At 42.8% G+C, this 20,374-nt stretch overlaps 1 protein-coding gene across 2 annotated transcripts in view; it reads right to left on the reverse strand.

Annotated features, from left to right (window-relative positions):
• The window catches only part of LOC125464519 (double C2-like domain-containing protein beta), a 274,254-nt gene that overhangs the window by 224,389 nt on the left and 29,491 nt on the right, over positions 1-20,374 (reverse strand). For both annotated transcript variants that reach the window (XM_048556969.2, XM_048556968.2), the window contains exon 2: positions 2,614-2,693. In XM_048556969.2, coding sequence (XP_048412926.1) covers positions 2,614-2,693 — 80 coding nt within the window. The remainder of the gene's footprint in view (positions 1-2,613; positions 2,694-20,374) is intronic.

A 20,374-nucleotide genomic window follows, 5' to 3' on the forward strand; every position in this document is an offset into this window, starting at 1 on the left:
GAAAGTTAACGAACTTTCTGTGCATCAAAAGTTACATCCAGACCAGACCGAGGAAGGAGAGTACATTTCTTGTCTCAAATGACCTCTTTTAATCAAACAGGTTTGAACAAAAATCCTGTGGTTTAATGGATTTTTATTCCAGATTTATCTTGTTTACTGATGTCAAAGTCCAGTGCATGAGTATAAAATGACAAAGCTGAAAAACTTGATACTTCTGGCTGAGGATGGTTTTCATTGGATCATTAATTTCAGCCTTCTCTGGAGATTCCCACCATCACTGATACCTCACCAGCCAATTGGATTCAGTTCACATGACACCAAAAACAGATGATGCGTACACAGAACGCAGCTAGGGCTATGGGCTCTGACAACAGTTTGGCCATAGTACTGAAGCTAACTGCATCTTCAGCCAAGCTATTGCAAATACAGCTATAATACTAGCATCCATCCAACAGTGCATTAACTTGACTAGGTACGTTTTGGCACCAAATTTAGGACAAATCCAATCTGGCCAATTGCTGCTCCATCAACCTAATGTCAGGCACTAGCAATGTGATGGAAGGTGTTGACGTTGGTGCTACAAATTATATTCACTCAACAATAACCTGCTCATAATGTCAAAATCATATCCTAGAAGAACCATTTATCTACAGACTTCATTACAGCCTTTATCCAAAATTGGCCCAAGGGCTGAATATTAGAGATGAGGTGATAATGACTGTCTCTAACTACCAAGAAGCTTTTGATTAAGGTACATCAAGGAGCTCTAGGAAAACTAGAATAAACAGAATCGGGGCAAAAGACTTCACTATCTGGAAAGATAACTCACAAAAGAGAGGACGGCTGCATCTGTTGGAGGCCAATCACCTCAGTTCCAGGATATTGCTGCATGAGCACCTCGGCTATTCACCATCTTGATTGGAACTATATCACCATTTCTTCACTGTTTCTCGGTCAAAAACTTGGAACTCCTTGCTTTTGGCACTGTGAGCTGTAAGCAGTACCTGGACTAGAGCAGTTCAAGTTGGCAGCTCGCCACTACCTTTTCAAGTGTAATTAGGGATAGATTAAAAAAATTCTGGCCTTACTTACAACCCTCATACAAATTTTTAAAAAAGGAAAGTGTATGCCCACTATGGACTATTGTATAAATAGGAATACCTACGTGTAGACTACTATAGTAAAAAGGTAATTGCATTTCTTGAAAAAACGACCAAGGTGAGACCATTAAGTATTTTAAACAGCATTGTGAGTATATTGCTTTCTGAGATTTTGAAGTTAAATGGACAAAGCAATTGATATTTTGATCCTACTACTTAAATACACAGAGAATGTCTCATAGCACTGAGCAAGTGGTCTACAGGGAAAGAAAGAAAACTAATTTGGAAAGCTCAAAGCATGGTCAGAAGGAACAGCCCTCAGGAAATGCCACATTTCGTGTTTTGGGCATTAGAGGAATTTCAGTTATTTTACATTCAGGTAATGTTGTTGAACTCAATTCACAAGGTTCAAATCACAACTATATTCAGACAATAGAATCTGTTTTGACTGATGACTCCCCCATCTCACATCACTTTGAAACAAGGAGTTTAATTTGATTAAAATCAGTTACAGATGGTTTCCAAGCAAAATAACACTTCAGAAATGAGTAGTTGATTTGTTTTGCAGATCAGCTAGTTAACTGTCCGCAGTGAGGAGCTGTGGTGGGATGGCAAACAGATCTTTGCCCTCGTGATTAGTTAAGGCTAGTTGGAAAGTCAGTCCATCTAAAGTAATGTGGGATAGAAGTCAAGGGAGGGTAAATTTTAAGGTCAGGCACAAAACAGCCAGTAACTAAGATAACCGGGAGGAGTAAGACAGAGGAGGAATTTCAAGTTCAAGGCCCTAAGAAACAATGTCAAATTTTTGGATGCAAGGGGACAAAGAGGTTTGGCAAGGATAGGATGATCGTAATGGCAGCATTATTTCCTTGGTGAAGATGCAGTACATTGTATTCTCGATAAGCTGTAGTTTAGGAATAACTCAAAGAGCTGCGGATACTAGAAATCTGAAACAAAGAGATAAATTGCTGGGGAAACTCAGCAGATCTGGCCGCATTTATGGAGTTGGACTGTGGCACTGTTTTCTCTCCACAGATGCTGTCAGGCCTGCTGAGCTTCTTCAGCAATTTCTGTTTTGTCTGTAGTCTAGGAAGACTGGAAGCAGAAAAGCCATCAAAGGGAGCAATTCAGTGGTCTAGCTTGGAGATAATATGTGAAATAATAATGGATTAGGTAAATGAAAGATGCTAATTTGGGGCTGGCAGGATATCAAAGAGAAAAAAGTCAAGAAAAATAAATTCTGGCATTCTTAATACCTAGGAAGTGAAGAATGACACATAAGCTGTTAGGTCGATCGGCACAATATTCAGGAATTCCATTCATTCTTGGCTTATTGAACAACTGCTCTTTCTAGATTCATATTACTCTGTCAATAAAGTTCACAATTGTCAATTGAATTATCTGGCATATTATATGCATAAACAATTTTCATCCACATAGCATAACAAAATCAATAGACACAGACACCTACAAACAGATTCGTTGTTATTTGTGACATATTAAGGTTACATACCTTCGCTTTATTTATTGAGCAATGGAGAGCATTGTTTTCTTGGTCGTACAGCAAACTGAAATCTAATGTACCCAGGGTGGCTGGAAAAGGAAAGGAGATGGCTTTACCATCTACGCAAACAGATTGAATAAAAACAAACATAATTTAGCAACCACCCATAAAGTGATTATCTCATGGTGAAAGAAATACATAACATGTAATTCTAACAGATAAAACAATACACAGTCAAATAGAAGGGGATACCCAGTTACCGTTAAGCAATTCCGTTCTACTTGTCATGTAGCTCATGTCCAGTTTCTGTAAATTGAATGTGGCATTTTAATACATTTAAAAAAACCTTGTATTTTCTCTTCAGTTATAAACTGCCTCATTTCTAATCTGAGTACTTGCTTTGGATAAATGGTTTGCACTAAAGGAACTGAGCTGATATAATGAAAACCAGCATAATGCTATCTACTATTGCATTCCTTTACTAAAGCATAGATCAAAGGTGGTGGTTTAAACTTAAAAAGGGGCAGCACAGCAGAACGAGAAATTAACGGCTGAAAGAAGGTGAACAAAATCACACTATAATTTCGGTGAGTCTGGTGGAAAACCCAGAAATAGGCAGAAGTGTTTTTGAATAAAGGGACCTCGGGTGGGGGGTGGGGGGTGGCGGGCAGGTGCATAGCTCCTTGAAAGTGGAGTCACATGTAGACAGCATGGTGAAGGTGTCATTTGGCATGCTTGCCTTCATTGATCAGTGTTTTGAGTGTCGGAGTTGAGACATCATCAAGAAGGACAAGACATTGGAGAGGCCAATTCTAGAACTGCGTTCAATTCTGGTCTCCCTGCTACTGAAAAGATGTGGTTAAACTGGAAAGGGCTCAGAAAAGACTAACAAGGATGTTGCCACGGTTGGAGGGTTTGAGCTACAGGGAGAGGCTGAATAGGCTGGGGCTACTTTCCCTGGAGTTGAGGGTGTGATCTTATAGAGGATTATAAAATCACGAGGAGCATGGATAGGGTGAATAGCAGAAGTCTTTTTCCCAGGATTGGAGAGTCCAAAATTTGAGGGTTTAGGTTTAAGGTAAAAGGGGAAAGGTTTAGAAGGGACCTGAGGGGCAACTTTTTCATCCAGAGGCTAGTGCCTATATAGAATGAACTGCCAGTGGAAGTTCTCGAGGCTGGTACAATTACAACATTTAAAAGGCATCTGGACAGGTACATGATTAGGAATGGTTTAGAGGGATATGGGCCAAATGCTGGCAAATTGGAACAGATTTATTTGGGATTTGGTCAGCAAGGACAAGTAGCACTGAAGGGTCTGCTTCTGTGCTATATGACTTTATGCTGATATTTATTAATTCTGTGTGACTCCTATTTGTTTTGTGTAAGTGGAACACAATTTGCATCTTATCTGGGCAAAAATACAGAGGATGTTGCGCGGGAGTTGGGGGGGGTGGTGGTGGTGTTGGTGGAGAGGGGTTGGTTTGGTTGATCCAAGGCAAAGTTGCCCAGGATAGGAGAGATGAAGTCTATTGGCTTCCAGAAGGGTGACACAGTATGCTGTGGTTGGCTGGCTTGCCTGCCGAGCCAGTTTGTTGTTTCGTTACTATGCTTGATAACATCCTCAGTGCAGCCTCCTATGAAGCTTTGATCAGAGATAATGGGAACTGCAGATACTGGAGAATCCAAGATAACAAAGTGTGGAGCTGGATGAACACAGCAGGCCGAGCAGCATCTCAGGAGCACAAAAGCTGACGTTTCGGGCCTAGACCCTACATCAGAGAGGGGGATGGGGAGAGGGTTCTGAAATAAATAGGGAGAGAGGGGGAGGCGGACCAAAGAAGGATAAAGGAGAAGATAGGTGGAGAGGAGAGTATAGGTGGGGAGTTGGGGAGGGGATAAGTCAGTCCGGGGAAGATGGACAGGTCAAGGAGGCGGGATGAGACTACTAACAAAGAGACTACTAACCTCATCCCACCTCCTGGACCTGTCCGTCTTCCCCGGACTGACCTATCCCCTCCCCACCTATACTCTCCTCTCCACCTATCTTCTCCTCTATCCATCTTCAGTCCGCCTCCCCCTCTCTCCCTATTTATTTCAGAACCCTCGCCCCAGCCCCTCTCTGATGAAGGGTCTAGGCTCGAAACATCAGCTTTTGTGCTCCTAAGATGCTCCTTGGCCTGCTGTGTTCATCCAGCTCCACACTTTGTTATCTTGGATTCTCCAGCATCTGCAGTTCCCATTATCCATGTTTTAACACAGTTTGTCACCAAATCCCAATTAATATGTCAGGAGTTTAATTCTGATTCTTGTTGGGAGAAAGGGACATATACCTGAACATGAAAACTGGTAAAGTTTGCTGAAAAAGCAGGTGATTGCGATAAATTGGACAGTTCTTCAGAGAGTTGGCATAGACACAGAGCTGAATGGCTTTCTTCTGTGCCACGTGATTCCAAGCATATAATACCATACAGTATCACTAGAAGAGGTACTGTTCTTAGATAACAACAAGATATATTACATGATAGCCAATCAGTACTACATTTGGTCAAATAAATAAAACAAAGAACTGCAAATGCCAATGATCTGAAACAACAACAACAGAAAATGCTGTAGTTTCTCCAGCATTTTGTTTTTGTTTATATTTCATAGAAAAATAGAATCCCTACAATGGGGAATCAGGCCATTCGGTCCATCGAGTCTACCCTGACCCCCAGGTCATCATGCTGCCCTAGACGTAATTACAAGAATTTTCAGGAGCTGGTATAGATGCATGTGCTTCCTCTGAAACCTGTTTCAACTGAGCCGGAAGCATCTTTTTTATTAAATGTGAACATGTCTATGAATTTTGCACTGACTAAAAAGAGTCCCGTTTTCCATATTTTCCCTTGTATTGTTTATCATGTCTCTATTTCATCAGATTAGGAGCATTCTGGTGAATTTATACTCACTCTCATGCTAAAGTCCTGCACGGGAATCTTTAATTGCCTTAAGGGTAGGTATGCAAGGAACGAGTCCAGGAATGAATAGATCTCATGTAATCATTCTCTGGCTACTTCTGATAAAAAATAGTGAGACACACACTGAGTGACATATTCTTTTCAATTGAAATTTCCTAAATATAATAATAATGAAACTTCCAAAGCCATCATCCATTAGCATGGATATATTATAGGCAAGTTAAACTAACTCACGCTACCGAAATAAAATCAATTTTAAAAGAATATCATTACACAGGGACACGTATGCACAACAGACAAAAAAAATTTCATCAATTCATCAATATGTATGTCACTTTTGTTGCTGCCAATAAATCATAAAATAAGGTTTCAGGCAGCAAATGAAATCCCTCCTTTTTTTTGAATGCTGAGTGAGTGCACCAATTCTTAAATGGAATTTATAGATGCTTACATTCTTCTGCAAAGAAAATAAATTTTATATGTTTCATCTTAGAATGCCTGCAACTGTTAAAAAGCATTTTGCTAAGATTGTAACACGTGTTTAAATTATAGCAGTACATGACATATTTCAATAGATCAAAACACTCAGCTGTGACTAAAGTTAAATTAAAGACAGAGTTTTTTGAACATATAGGCAAATTATATATCAGCGCTACACTGATTATGTCTGTGTATAATTTTACTAGGACAGTTTTATTAAGTATGGTCTTATTATTTTCATCCTTACTATGCTGTAGAAAATATGGCTGCCATCCTGCATTTGGCTTCCATGGGGAATTTAACAGCAAAACAGAGTTGGTGAGCAGTCATTGTTGGTGATAAAGTGTGGAGAATGCAGCTGCCTTCCAAGCAATTGGCCTGTGTTCAACTCCCAGCTGTCACATATTGAAAGTTTTATATTGTACATCAAACTCTATAAACTCACAACTAGGAAGGAACTTGTGATGTAGTGGTTATGTCCCTATCTCTGAGCCAGGAGACTTGGGTTCAAGTCTCACCTGCTTCAGAGGTGTGTCATTACATCTCTGAATAGGTTGATTAGAAAATAACTATTAAAATATCTAGCATTAAGATTGCAAACATCAAGTAGTAGATGTGAAATTTGAACAGTGCTTCTCGCTAACATGATCCTTAATCCATTTTTCACACATCTTTAGGATTCTGACAGACATGACCACTCTGTGGATTTTCAAAATTATTATTCATTCATGGAATGTAAGCTTTCCTGGCTGAACTAGTATTTATTGCTCATTCTTAAATGCCTTTGAGGAGGCAGCACGGTGGCTCAGTGGTTAGCATTGTTGCCTCACAGCACCAGGGACCCAGGTTCAATTCCGCCCTCGGGCAGCTGTCTGTGTGGAGTTTGCACATTCTCCCCGTGTCTGCGTGGGTTTCCTCCCGGTGCTCTGGTTTCCTCGCACAGTCCAAAGATGTGCCATGCTGAATTGTCCATAGCGTCGAGGGTGGGAAATGCGTAGATAGAGTAACAGGTGGGTCTGGTTGGGATGCTTTTCAGAGGATTAATGTGGACTCGATGGGCCAAACAGCTTGCTTCCGAACTGTGGGGATTCCATGAAGGTGGTGGTGAGTTGACTTCTAGCTTAGTGATTGCAAGGTGCGGTTAAGTAGCCTTGTTGAATTTCTGCTATGCATGTTGTAAACAAAACTCACTGCTGCTACTAAGCCTCCATGGTGGAGGGAATGGATGTGTTGCTAATAAAGTGGGTTGCTTTGTCCTGAATGGTGTCAAGCTTCTTCAGAGTTGTTGGAGTTCCACTCATTCAAACTAGTGGGGATATTCCAACACACTCCCAACTTGGGCCTCATAGATAAAAGGGGGAGGGGAGGGTAGTGAGTTACTCACTGTGGGATTCCTAGCCTCTGACCTTCTCTTTAGGCCAGTGTTTATGTGGCTAGTCTAGTTCGGTTTCTGGTCAATGACAACCACCAAGCTGTTGATCTATCACTATATGATGGTGCAACTGGCTTTTAACTCTGTGCATCGAGATGATTAAACAAATAGAACTGGCTTAAAACACTGAGAATAGAATTTAATAAGAATTACCTGTCAGATAGCCTCATTGTTTTAGGGCTTTTGTCCAGAAAAAATTGTAAAGGTCAATAAAAAGACTTCCAGTGAATACAATGAAACCTTAAATGGCTGAGTCACTTTGAAATTATTTTACATTGCATACACTTTCCAATAGTTAATATACAATCCTATTTTGTCAAGCTTTCTTATGCCTATGGAACATTAAGTTATGACACGCTATAAATCAGAAAAAATGCACACAACTTCGAAATTTGCTGCCACACACAGGATTCTCTGGCTTACATTCAAGCCCATGGGGCATTCTATAGAATCCTTACAGTGTGGAAGCAGGCCATTTGGCCTATCGAGTCCACACTGACCCTCTGAAGATCAGCCCATCCAAATCCATTCCTCTATCCTAAACCTTGCACTTCCCACAACTAATCCAGCTAGCGTGCACATCCCTGGACGCTATGAGCAATTTAGCATGGCAAATCCACGTAACCTGCATATTTTTGGAAAGTGAGAGGAAACCAGAGCAGGAAAGGCATGCAGACACAGAGAGAATGTAAAACTGCAATCAGTTGCACAAGGCAGCAATGCTAACCACTGAGGCACTGTGCTGCCTCCTTTCCACAACCGTCCTTTGGTCTTGGTTTTAGATTCTCTGCTTCATTCAGAGAGGTTTCCATAATGCAGCTCTTGCTGCAAACTACTGCCTTCCTTTTCCTTCCTTCACTTTCTCTTATCCTACAGATCTCAACATAGTTGTATTCATTATGTACTTTTTTCAAAACGCTTGCCTTTCTTCTTTGCTTTGTTCCAAGAACTTTCGAGCTTTTCTCTTTATCTGCTGGCACCACCTCAATGTAGTTTATTAACACATTTCAAACATTTGCACTGTACAATCAAGGACTTTCTCTTTTCTCTTTTGCTTGCTGACTTTAGGAGGATTAGCACTAGCTAACCTGCAGAGAGGTGACATGGATATGATGGGTCAAATGGCCTCCACCAGTACTGTAAATGATTCTATGATTACTCTGCCTTCTTAATGTGCTACATTGTTCTTTCACTTGTGTACTGCAGAAGGAAGTCCAAAGCAAATGGCTTGTGCCCAAGGAATAGAGAAAGTTTTGTTAGGAAGCAACAGTTTTCCCTAGCCAAGTAAGAAGCCATAACAACCATTCATATTTATAAAGTTCCCTTAAGGAGGCAAAATGTACCAAGGCACTTTACAGAAGCATGACCAAATAAAATGTGTCATGTGCCATGTAAACAATATTAGATCAGGTAACCAAAAACCTTGTCAAATCAGAGGGCAGTAAACTCCCTTGTGCTGGGGAAATGAAAAGTGGAAGGTTTAAGGATGGAAGTTCAGAATTTGTGATCTCTGCAGTTAAAGGGACATCCAGCAATGCTGAAGCAATTCAATTCGGGGATATGTACCAGGCAGAGGAGCAGAGGGTTGCAGGGCTGGAGGAGACTATAGACATAGAAGCAGTGAATATGTCAGCAGCGACACGTGTTTGCAACTTTGAACGAAATCATTTTGCTCGTCAGGCCAGCTCTTTGCTGTAACAAATAAAATCAGTTCCAGTATTTGTGTATCATCATCTGATAGAACAATAAACATAGAAAAGTTGCACATATGTATAATGTAGACACTTACTACCATTGCTGCTGCTAAACAGGTATTCTTTGCACTTGCATTCCTATCAACACAAAGTGAGGATTATTCCATTCCTTATTAAACTCAACACAGTTTACTGCGCATGTCAAAGTCAAAAGTACAGCTGATGCCATGCAGAATGATATAAGATTGCTACAAGCCTGTAGTAGATGCAGTGATTAATTTGTTACGACTTAAGTGACATTCAGGTAATTGTTGAATAGAACATTTCCTACCCAAGGAAAAACATTCTCTAATCTTCGTACCAATTATATTAAGGCAAACACATTCTCTTTATATCCATGTACAACAATCACAGCTTAACCAAACTGCTAATTTAGTTGGAATTTAACATGTATAGTTGCATCCCATTTAGTCAGTGACTAGATATAAACATTATTGATAGCCATCATTTTCCAACAACGTCATGCAACAAAATACGTTGTCAATACAAGGGGCCATCCAGCCCACCACGTCTGCATTGCCTTTTCATTACAGCAATCAAAAACTAATTCCTGTGCCTAGTTCTCCTTGAGGCATATGCTTGGTTTCAATTCTTTTTTCTTTATTTCTCTGATATAAAGGAATATTCCCTGTCTTAAACATTCCCAATGGCTAAACATTTCAAGGCCCAATAATTCTTGCAGTAAAAAAAATCTGTAATCTCTTCCACACTCTGGGTGATGTTTTTTCAAAAATCACCATTGCTTGCCATAACTTCTCCCACCATGGAAACAGCCTTTCCCAAATCACTCTGATCACAATCTTAAGGAACTTTTAAAATCTCTATGACGTGGTCTCTTAGGTATTTCTGTCCTAATGGATTTTGTCCAAATATCTCAAGTATCTCCTCAACAATAATTTTCCTAGCCCAGACTTCATTCTGGTGGAACTATGCCAGACATCCTCTATAGACTAGACGTTGTTTTTATAATGGTACACCCAAACTGCACACACAATACCAACTAATGCCCATTCACTGCCGTCCACAACGTTGTTACCATGTGCCAAACCTTCCCAGGCACTGAAGGACATGGACATTGGTGAAAAAGTTGGACATGGACATTGGTGAAAAAGTTGGAAAATCGTGCAAAGTGGCTAGCAGAGACCTTCTTGATAACAAAAGCAAAATGTCCCATTTCCCAACCAAGTGTTGAACATTAAGATGGGATTCTCAGAAGTGAGCGACAAGAGTCCTATCTGCTATATTAGCATACATTTATCACCCTCATTATTATGTTAACTCATGTCATTGTTAAGCAGTTTCCCATCCCCCAGCTACTGGACAGAAAAGAGACCGTGACAGATTCTAACATGAAAGTCACAGCAGTTACCAGGCAACAAGCTCACTGCTTTGTTCGTCTGTTACCAACATTTCAGGGCAAGTTCCAAGGGCAGTAAATCACACATTCCGTACTGTCCAGAAGGACCAGGGCAGGATGCCAGTTACCCTCTGACTGACATGTCCAGGGTAAACAAAACGAATTATTCAGAGCAGCTAGAGACTGCCAGTGTTTGATTAGATGCACGGCTGGTCTTTAAAATTGGACCCAGTGCCAGGAATTCCAGGAGATCCCAGAAATGACTTGTACCTTTTCCTGTGGCAAGTGTGAATGTATAAAAAGCTTTAGGGGTGTGATACATAGATCAGGAAGCGAGTTATGGAAGATAGCTCTTGCAAGTTTCAATTTGAAAATTACAGCCAGGCTATTTTTCCCTATTAGGAAGCACTTCAGATAGGGTGGTTATAAAGAGACTGTTTTCAATAGGTGATGGATCAATAGCCAGGGGACACAGGTTTAAAGCAAGAGGTAGAAGTCTAAGAGGGAAGTGGAGATGAAATCTTTCTACCCAAAGGAGACTGGGAATCTGGAGTGCATTGCCTGAAAGGATGTTTGAGTCAGTAAATTCAAAATATTTAAGCAGTACTGAGTTGTTCACTTGCATTGCCATAGCCTCCAGGACTATGGGCAGTTGACCATTACAGACACGATGGGCCAAATGACTTTCTTCTGTATTATAAATGTCCATCAGTCTATAAGGAAGATTAAAGATCTGGATTTATCTCCCTGCTCTCTCCCTCAAAAGGATATGGTGGTGGAAGAATTGGAGTTATTGGTACAATCAAGACAGAAGGAGTGCAATGTCTCTCTCTAGTCCCATTATTCCATGGGTCACAACATAAACATTATTGTTTTACTCAGTTCCCTATATGATAGGTCATTCAATTTCTCTATTATAGACTAGGCTTTTTTAATAGTGCAATAATTTTGTGCTTATTATAAGACAAAACTTATTCAATAATGGTCCAAAATGGGCTAATACATATAGTATGTGATACGAAAATACAAATATTTATCACTTTAAATAACCCAAAATATACACATACAAGCAAATGCACTACATAAAGGGTAAATGTGAACAGTTCTTTCTCTGCAGAAATTCATTTTGGGAAAGAAATATTTTTGGCCAATAGTGGTCAGTTCTTGAAGGTAACAAAGGAACAAAAGGCGTGGAATGTTCAGATGGCTGTTAATCTGGTGTCTTGCACATGTAGACAACTCAGACGACATGGCAGTTGTCTCTGGGGTCTTGGCAGACATAGTTTGCTGAGGAAACACAATATCAAGAAATCTTCCAGTCACCCTCCAACAATATTGGATTCACCACAAGGGTACTTCAGAAACAGGAGAGATGACCCTATTCTTCAGCAGGCTTTGTGCCAACTGAGCACTAAAATAAATATCAACTTCCAGCAAAATACTGTTCCAAAGAGGTGGCCATTAAAAAGGCTCAGGCGGCAAATAAATCCAGTATTTCGCTAAAACTAAGGTTTATGAGAAATGTCTTGTTAAAACAAAAGGTTTCAAAATATGTCTTTTAATCGAGCTTTTAAAAAGAAAACAATCAAGGTCTTTTAAAACTGTCAAATATGAAGTCTCCAGAGCATTATAAAGACTGAAATTTGAAATTTTTTGTTCAGTAGCAGCATCAAGGGACATTGAGTCAAAGTGGGTAAATGGAGTCAAAATGAACATCAGTCACAATCTTCATGCAGACAGGAACAGTAACTTGCCTTACACTTTATTATAAATCACATACTTATAGATAATTTAGCTTCTCATCATTATTTTGAGTGACTTGACTAAAGATAAGAGCAGTCTGCTCTACAGTTTGCACCATAACCTAGATTACCATCTTTTGCAAATAACATAATATTGAAATATCAATCCAAGTGAGTTGTTCCAAATTATCCAATAATAAAAATAAATCAGTACGGTCAGTTTCCTGCCTCGGAGTATGTGGGTCAGGAGAAGATGATACAATTATTGGCTCTGGAGTGGGGTGGAGCTCTGGGCACAGGATAGAGTCAGATCCACTGCCTCAGATGTAGAGGACAGGAAACCACTAGGGCTGCTGAGAGTTGAGATAAGCTATTTAAAAGATCCACCCTCCGACTGTGCTAAATATTAGACGCTGCAACCCTCAACCTTCAGACCTATAATATCTCCCATTCACCCACCCCATGCCTCCTCATATCCTACATGCTAAGTCATGCCACCCCATGACCCGTTATTGCTCCTACTCAGCTCATGCCCCACTATAACCTCCATGGCTCCTTATAGCCTTTATGCCACATCAAAGCCAGTTCATGCATCTCATTTGCTCATAGCCTTTTATAGCCTTATGTCAACCCACATGTTCTGGCTTCATCCCTTATCCTTCATGTCAACTCACCCAGTATCTACCATGGTCATACTTTGGGGCAATTTAAAACAAAGATCTAATTATATAGCTTTAGCTATAATAAAGAAATCCTGTTGTTTATGAATGCCCATTCAATACTCAAAAATGCCCTCAAGTATTTAAACACTTGTCAAAAGAAACAGACTTGCATTCATAACCCCAAAAGACACGGTTCTTTTATAATCTTTGAGCCATCAATCAAATTCTGAGCTGACAATTCTGTCACCAGCTGGGAAACTTGTAAATTGCGGAAAGCAGTCAGCCATGAATAATACTGTAAAGATAATCTCTGATGTCAACAAATAGATATTAGAATTGTAGAATCCCTATAGTACAGAAACAGGTCATTTGGCCAAACAAGTCCACATTGCCCCTCCAAAGAGCATCCCACCCAGACCCAAACCCTTACCTCTTGCCCATAAGCCTGCATTTCACATGGCTAATCCACCTAATTTACACACCACTAGATATTACAGGTAATTTAACATGCCAATCTAACTAATCCGCACATCTTTGAACTGTGGGAGAAAACCAGAGCACCCAGAGGAAGCCCATGCAGACATGGCAAGAATGTGCAAACTCCACAAGACAGTCGCCCAAGGTTGGAATTGAACCTGGGTCCTCGGCACTATGAGGCAGCTGTGCTAACCACTGAGCCACCATGTTTTCAACACTCAGTCAAACAGACATACTGGAACTTTTCAAATTTTAAAGGGGCTGGGAATTTAAATAATTTCACAGCTTCAGGCTTTCCATCTCTCATGGATGCAAGCAAGCTGTATTATTTATTTTTATTCGACAAGGTCAAGGACTTGAACAACCTCACAGTTTGGCAGCTCTACACCTTCATGGAGGATTAATGTCTTCACTATAAACTAATGATACCCACATTAAAAGGATAAAAGCCCTTGCCATAGTAAAAATTGGGACGTGTCTGTTCTCTGTACTGAGTTTCAATGGCTCTTCTTCACAATTTGTTTCCTTCCAGATCTAAGTCCAATCCGCCATTTCTAAATGTTCATAGAATCTCTACAATTCTGTGAAAGTCTGACCCACACAGTCTCATTCATAGTGATCTAATTGCGTTGACTAGTCTTGAAGGTTGCAACCATAAAATTATACATATGATAAGTAAATGGAAAACAGATGCCTCAGATTTACGGCTACTACTTTCTAGTTTCACAAAAAACAGAGATCCCAAAAATCTTCAGGCTTTGTCATTTCCATAAACAGCCAACAAGACGGCGCAATTTGTAGATGCTTAACAAAAATGAATTGATGCAGTACTTTACATATCATCATACATTAGCCAATAAATAACACAGACAGACTGGAAACTTGGTATGAGAACATTTAAATAGAAGCATAATTGAAAGTTCAGTGAAGACAGATTTGGCTAATACCCTCGTAACTCAGTTACAAGTAATGCATTGTAGACTTTAAATCAATGTCTGAATGTATCAAGGAGCACATAAATTCAATATATTTGACAGGCCTTTGCAGTTCAATTTCCTTACTGTTGTTGAAAGCACTACCCAGAGCGTTTGAATTCAGTGTTAAGCCAATATTACAGAATACGGATTTGTTTGCTGGTTAGAGTCAAACTCCAATGTTTGTTTGTTTCTGCATATGCTATTGTACAGAACCAAACTGCAACAGTGTCTGTGATGTATATAAAAATATTTTTATGAATAAAATATGGTTTTAGAATTTAAAACAAAATTAGAGTTCTAATTCCCTGCCTCAGCAAGATGGCTGGGCTCATCAGAATAGCCAGGCTTCACTAGAATGCTCCTTACCAACTTTCTGCCAAATTGGCAAGGGGGAGCAGTAGGAGTCAGGTGAGAAACCATGCCTTGTGAAAGAGAGGGATCAGCCACCAGTAAGAGGAGAGTGCCCCAGAAAGCGAAGGCCATCCTGATCAGAGGAAAATGAAAAGCTGAGACCACAGGAAGATCCAAGGTATTTCTTTTAAAGAAAAGAGGTTCCCAGAACAGCACTTCAATAGGAAGCTGAAATAAAATGAGTGGAAAAAAGAAAGGCCCGTCCCCTTCTGACCCTGGTTGCCAATCCCTGCAGCTTCGGCCTTGTACAGAAGCCATCTCTTCTGGCCAGTGTAGTTCTCAGGTTAAAGCAGCATGTCTGTCCCTGTTGATGTTATCTGATCCTTGTCTGTGAACTTATACCTGCAAGTTTGAGATGGGTACCCTTGCTACCTTCATTCCAACACTGCAGCAGCTTAGGCTCAAGTTTAACTGCCCCATGCCCGCTATTGTTCCGAATTGACAAAGTGGGGATGGAACAAGATTAATTCATTTGTAATTAGTTGGGTCAAACATTGAATACATTTCTGAATATACCGAAATGGGTGCCTGCCTGCTGGAGGTCTCTGTGGCAGTCCATTTCACTGCTTATTTATGCAGAAATTATGTGCTGATCAGGCTGCTTACATGACAATGACTAGGAACATCGCATTTACTAGTCGGAAAAAGTATAACATGAAAATTTTATATGCCTTTCATTCCTATTAACTCAGCACTATCTTCTTTAAATTACACTGTGGAAATGTTAACATACGACTGCTTGAAATTGATTTTCAAATTTCTTTGTTAATTATTTTAATGGCAACATTAATCTATTTATTATGAATGAATTAATATCTGCAAATTAAATCAAAGACAAAGCAACTTTGAATGGACACACATTATCTATCCCCATGCTAATATTCAGTCATTTCAAGGCTTGTGAGACGTTAAACTGTGATTAATTTTTTTTACCCTTTTGTAAAAATGATCATAAAATGTGAGGCTGGATGAACACAGCAGGCCAAGCAGCATCTCAGGAGCACAAAAGCTGACGTTTCGGGCCTAGACCCTTCATCAGAGAGGGGGATGGGGGGAGGGAACTGGAATAAATAGGGAGAGAGGGGGAGGCGGACCGAAGATGGAGAGCAAAGAAGATAGGTGGAGAGGGTGTAGGTGGGGAGGTAGGGAGGGGATAGGTCAGTCCAGGGAAGACGGACAGGTCAAGGAGGTGGGATGAGGTTAGTAGGTAGCTGGGGGTGCGGCTGGGGGTGGGAGGAAGGGATGGGTGAGAGGAAGAACCGGTTAGGGAGGCAGAGACAGGTTGGACTGGTTTTGGGATGCAGTGGGTGGGGGGGAAGAGCTGGGCTGGTTGTGTGGTGCAGTGGGGGGAGGGGATGAACTGGGCTGGTTTAGGGATACAGTGGGGGAAGGGGAGATTTTGAAACTGGTGAAGTCCACATTGATACCATATGGCTGTAGGGTTCCCAGGCGGAACATGAGTTGCTGCTCCTGCAACCTTCGGGTGGCATCATTGTGGCAGTGCAGGAGGCCCATGATGGACACGCCATCAAGAGAATGTGAGGGGGAGTGGAAATGGTTTGCGACTGGGAGGTGCAGCTGTTTGTTGCGAACCGAGCGGAGGTGTTCTGCAAAGCGGTCCCCAAGCCTCCGCTTGGTTTCCCCAATGTAGAGAAAGCCGCACCGGGTACAGTGGATGCAGTATACCACATTGGCAGATGTGCAGGTGAACCTCTGCTTAATGTGGAATGTCATCTTGGGGCCTGGGATGGGGGTGAGGGAGGAGGTGTGGGGACAAGTGTAGCATTTCCTGCGGTTGCAGGGGAAGGTGCCGGGTGTGGTGGGGTTGGAGGGCAGTGTGGAGCGAACAAGGGAGTCACGGAGAGAGTGGTCTCTCCGGAAAGCAGACAGGGGTGGGGATGGAAAAATGTCTTGGGTGGTGGGGTCGGATTGTAAATGGCGGAAGTGTCGGAGGATAATGCGTTGTATCCGGAGGTTGGTAGGGTGGTGTGTGAGAACGAGGGGGATCCTCTTGGGGCGGTTGTGGCGGGGGCGGGGTGTGAGGGATGTGTCGCGGGAAATGCGGGAGACGCGGTCAAGGGCGTTCTCAATCACCGTGGGGGGGAAGTTGCGGTCCTTAAAGAACTTGGACATCTGGGATGTGCGGGAGTGGAATGTCTTATCATGGGAGCAGATGCGGCGGAGGCGGAGGAATTGGGAATAGGGGATGGAGTTTTTGCAGGAGGGTGGGTGGGAGGAGGTGTATTCTAGGTAGCTGTGGGAGTCGGTGGGCTTGAAATGGACATCAGTTACAAGCTGGTTGCCTGAGATGGAGACTGAGAGGTCCAGGAAGGTGAGGGATGTGCTGGAGATGGCCCAGGTGAACTGAAGGTTGGGGTGGAAGGTGTTGGTGAAGTGGATGAACTGTTCGAGCTCCTCTGGGGAGCAAGAGGCGGCGCCGATACAGTCATCAATGTACCGGAGGAAGAGGTGGGGTTTGGGGCCTGTGTAGGTGCGGAAGATGGACTGTTCCACGTAACCTACAAAGAGGCAGGCATAGCTGGGGCCCATGCGGGTGCCCATGGCCACCCCCTTAGTCTGTAGGAAGTGGGAGGAGTCAAAAGAGAAGTTGTTGAGTGTGAGGACGAGTTCCGCTAGGCGGATGAGAGTGTCGGTGGAGGGGGCCTGGTCGGGCCTGCGGGACAGGAAGAAGCGGAGGGCCTTGAGGCCATCTCCATGCAGAATGCAGGTGTACAGGGACTGGACGTCCATGGTGAATATGAGGTGTTGGGGGCCAGGGAATTGGAAGTCCTGGAGGAGGTGGAGGGCGTGGGTGGTGTCACGGACATAGGTGGGGAGTTCCTGGACCAAAGGGGAGAAAATGGAGTCCAGATAGGTGGAGATGAGTTCGGTGGGGCAGGAGCAGGCTGAGACGATGGGTCGACCAGGGCAGGCAGGTTTGTGGATTTTGGGAAGGAGATAGAAACGGGCCGTGCGGGGTTGGGGAACAATGAGGTTGGAGGCTGTGGGTGGGAGGTCCCCTGAGGTGATGAGGTCATGAATGGTGTTGGAGATGATGGTTTGGTGCTCGGGTGTGGGGTCATGATCGAGGAGGCGGTAGGAGGTGGTGTCGGAGAGTTGGCGTCTGGCCTCGGCGATGTAGAGGTCAGTACGCCATACTACCACTGCGCCACCCTTGTCTGCGGGTTTGATGGTGAGGTTGGGGTTGGAGCGGAGGGAGCGGAGGGCTGCCCGTTCTGCGGGGGAGAGGTTGGAGTGGGTGAGAGGGGTGGAGAGGTTGAGGCGGTTAATGTCTCGACGGCAGTTGGTTTCTCTACATTGGGGAAACCAAGCGGAGGCTTGGGGACCGCTTTGCAGAACACCTCCGCTCGGTTCGCAACAAACAGCTGCACCTCCCAGTCGCAAACCATTTCCACTCCCCCTCACATTCTCTTGATGGCGTGTCCATCATGGGCCTCCTGCACTGCCACAATGATGCCACCCGAAGGTTGCAGGAGCAGCAACTCATGTTCCGCCTGGGAACCCTGCAGCCATATGGTATCAATGTGGACTTCACCAGTTTCAAAATCTCCCCTTCCCCCACTGCATCCCTAAACCAGCCCAGTTCATCCCCTCCCCCCACTGCACCACACAACCAGCCCAGCTCTTCCCCCCCACCCACTGCATCCCAAAACCAGTCCAACCTGTCTCTGCCTCCCTAACCGGTTCTTCCTCTCACCCATCCCTTCCTCCCACCCCCAGCCGCACCCCCAGCTACCTACTAACCTCATCCCACCTCCTTGACCTGTCCGTCTTCCCTGGACTGACCTATCCCCTCCCTACCTCCCCACCTACACCCTCTCCACCTATCTTCTTTGCTCTCCATCTTCGGTCCGCCTCCCCCTCTCTCCCTATTTATTCCAGTTCCCTCCCCCCATCCCCCTCTCTGATGAAGGGTCTAGGCCCGAAACGTCAGCTTTTGTGCTCCTGAGATGCTGCTTGGCCTGCTGTGTTCATCCAGCCTCACATTTTATTATCTTGGAATCTCCAGCATCTGCAGTTCCCATTATCTCTGTAAAAATGATCAATTTACTTAGAATAATAAGCAACATGGTTATAAATATCCTCAGGAGTAAATCTACGGTTACTTTCCATTACTAATTACAGCATATATGAAGATTGTGATTTCTCAATGTCTGCAATTTGATAATCATTAGTAGTGATGTAAACTGGAATTTTAAAATTACTAAATTTGAAATTTGCAATTCAATAATATAATGAACAATTATAGACATTCAAACCACTTGCTGCACTAAACTGAGCAATCGAAAAAATACATTTAAAATTTCACTCTGCATCTTCATTTTTTTAAAATTCATGGTATGTAGGTGTCGCTGGCTAGACCAGCATTTACTGCTCATCCCTAATTGCCCAGAGGGCAGTTAAGAGTCAACCACATTGCTGTGAGTCTGCGGTCACATATAGGTTAGACCAGGTAAGGACAGCAGTTTCCTTCCCTAAAGCACATTAATGAATCAGAAGGGATTTTCTCAACAATCGGCAATGACTTCATGGTCACCATTAGAGTCATAATTCCTGATAATTATTGGATATAAATTCCACCATCTGCCATGGCGGGATTTGAACCCAGGCCCCCAAAACATTACTTGGGTCTCCAGATTAATAGTCAAGCAATAATACGACTAGGCTGTCATCTACCCATTCATACTGGCCTTGGTATTGCGAACACTACAGCCTGATCACTAACCCAGTGGGTGGTGTTGATTTCAGGGAATTTCATGGAGACTTTCCCTTCATAAGCCCTATTAACTTCTGACACACAACTTTACATGGCCCACCTTGTGAAGTATGCCTACACAGCATCAATCACACAAAATCCTGTGCTCAACAGAGGTGGTAGTGACCACTAGTATCAGGGCTTTATGATGTTTCTGCCAGAAATGCCATATTTACACATCAACTGCACACCATGTCCAACACTGCGAGCCTGCCAGTGCTGTGGGGTGTTCACTTTGGGGAGAGCATGTAGCAGTGCGCTGCAAGGTTCACATCCTTCTGTGTTCAAAATGGGTGAAAGCTAGTATCTTCTCTCTGCTACCTCACATTCAAACTCTGCCATTTCATTCACCTTAGGCAAGGCTCAAGAGTCTACCACTCAATATTGCCCGCAGCATCTTTGCTCAATGGCTCCCCACTCACCCTGTGCCCCAAACACTTTGTGACCTCTGCACTTCCTATTCATTCACTTGGAACACCATATTTCCCTGGAAGACCAGGCCTTGACTGACCAGTGATCGCCAACTGCACTCCCCACCACACCCACTTCTCACCTTGGCTGTTCATTGCTGCCAAACATCAAAAACTTCCCAGCTTTCTGTCTGCAGTCAAAGGCAAGATAGGCATGGCAGAAAGATGGTGATCATCCAGGTAAGTGCAAAGCCAGTGACTGCTAAGAGACCAAGATAGAAACCATAAGATCCAACTGCAATGCAACATGAAGTGTTGCTGAGCTCCAAAGTGC

This window comes from Stegostoma tigrinum, chromosome 27 (genome assembly GCF_030684315.1).
Source record: "Stegostoma tigrinum isolate sSteTig4 chromosome 27, sSteTig4.hap1, whole genome shotgun sequence".
NCBI lineage: Eukaryota > Metazoa > Chordata > Chondrichthyes > Orectolobiformes > Stegostomatidae > Stegostoma > Stegostoma tigrinum.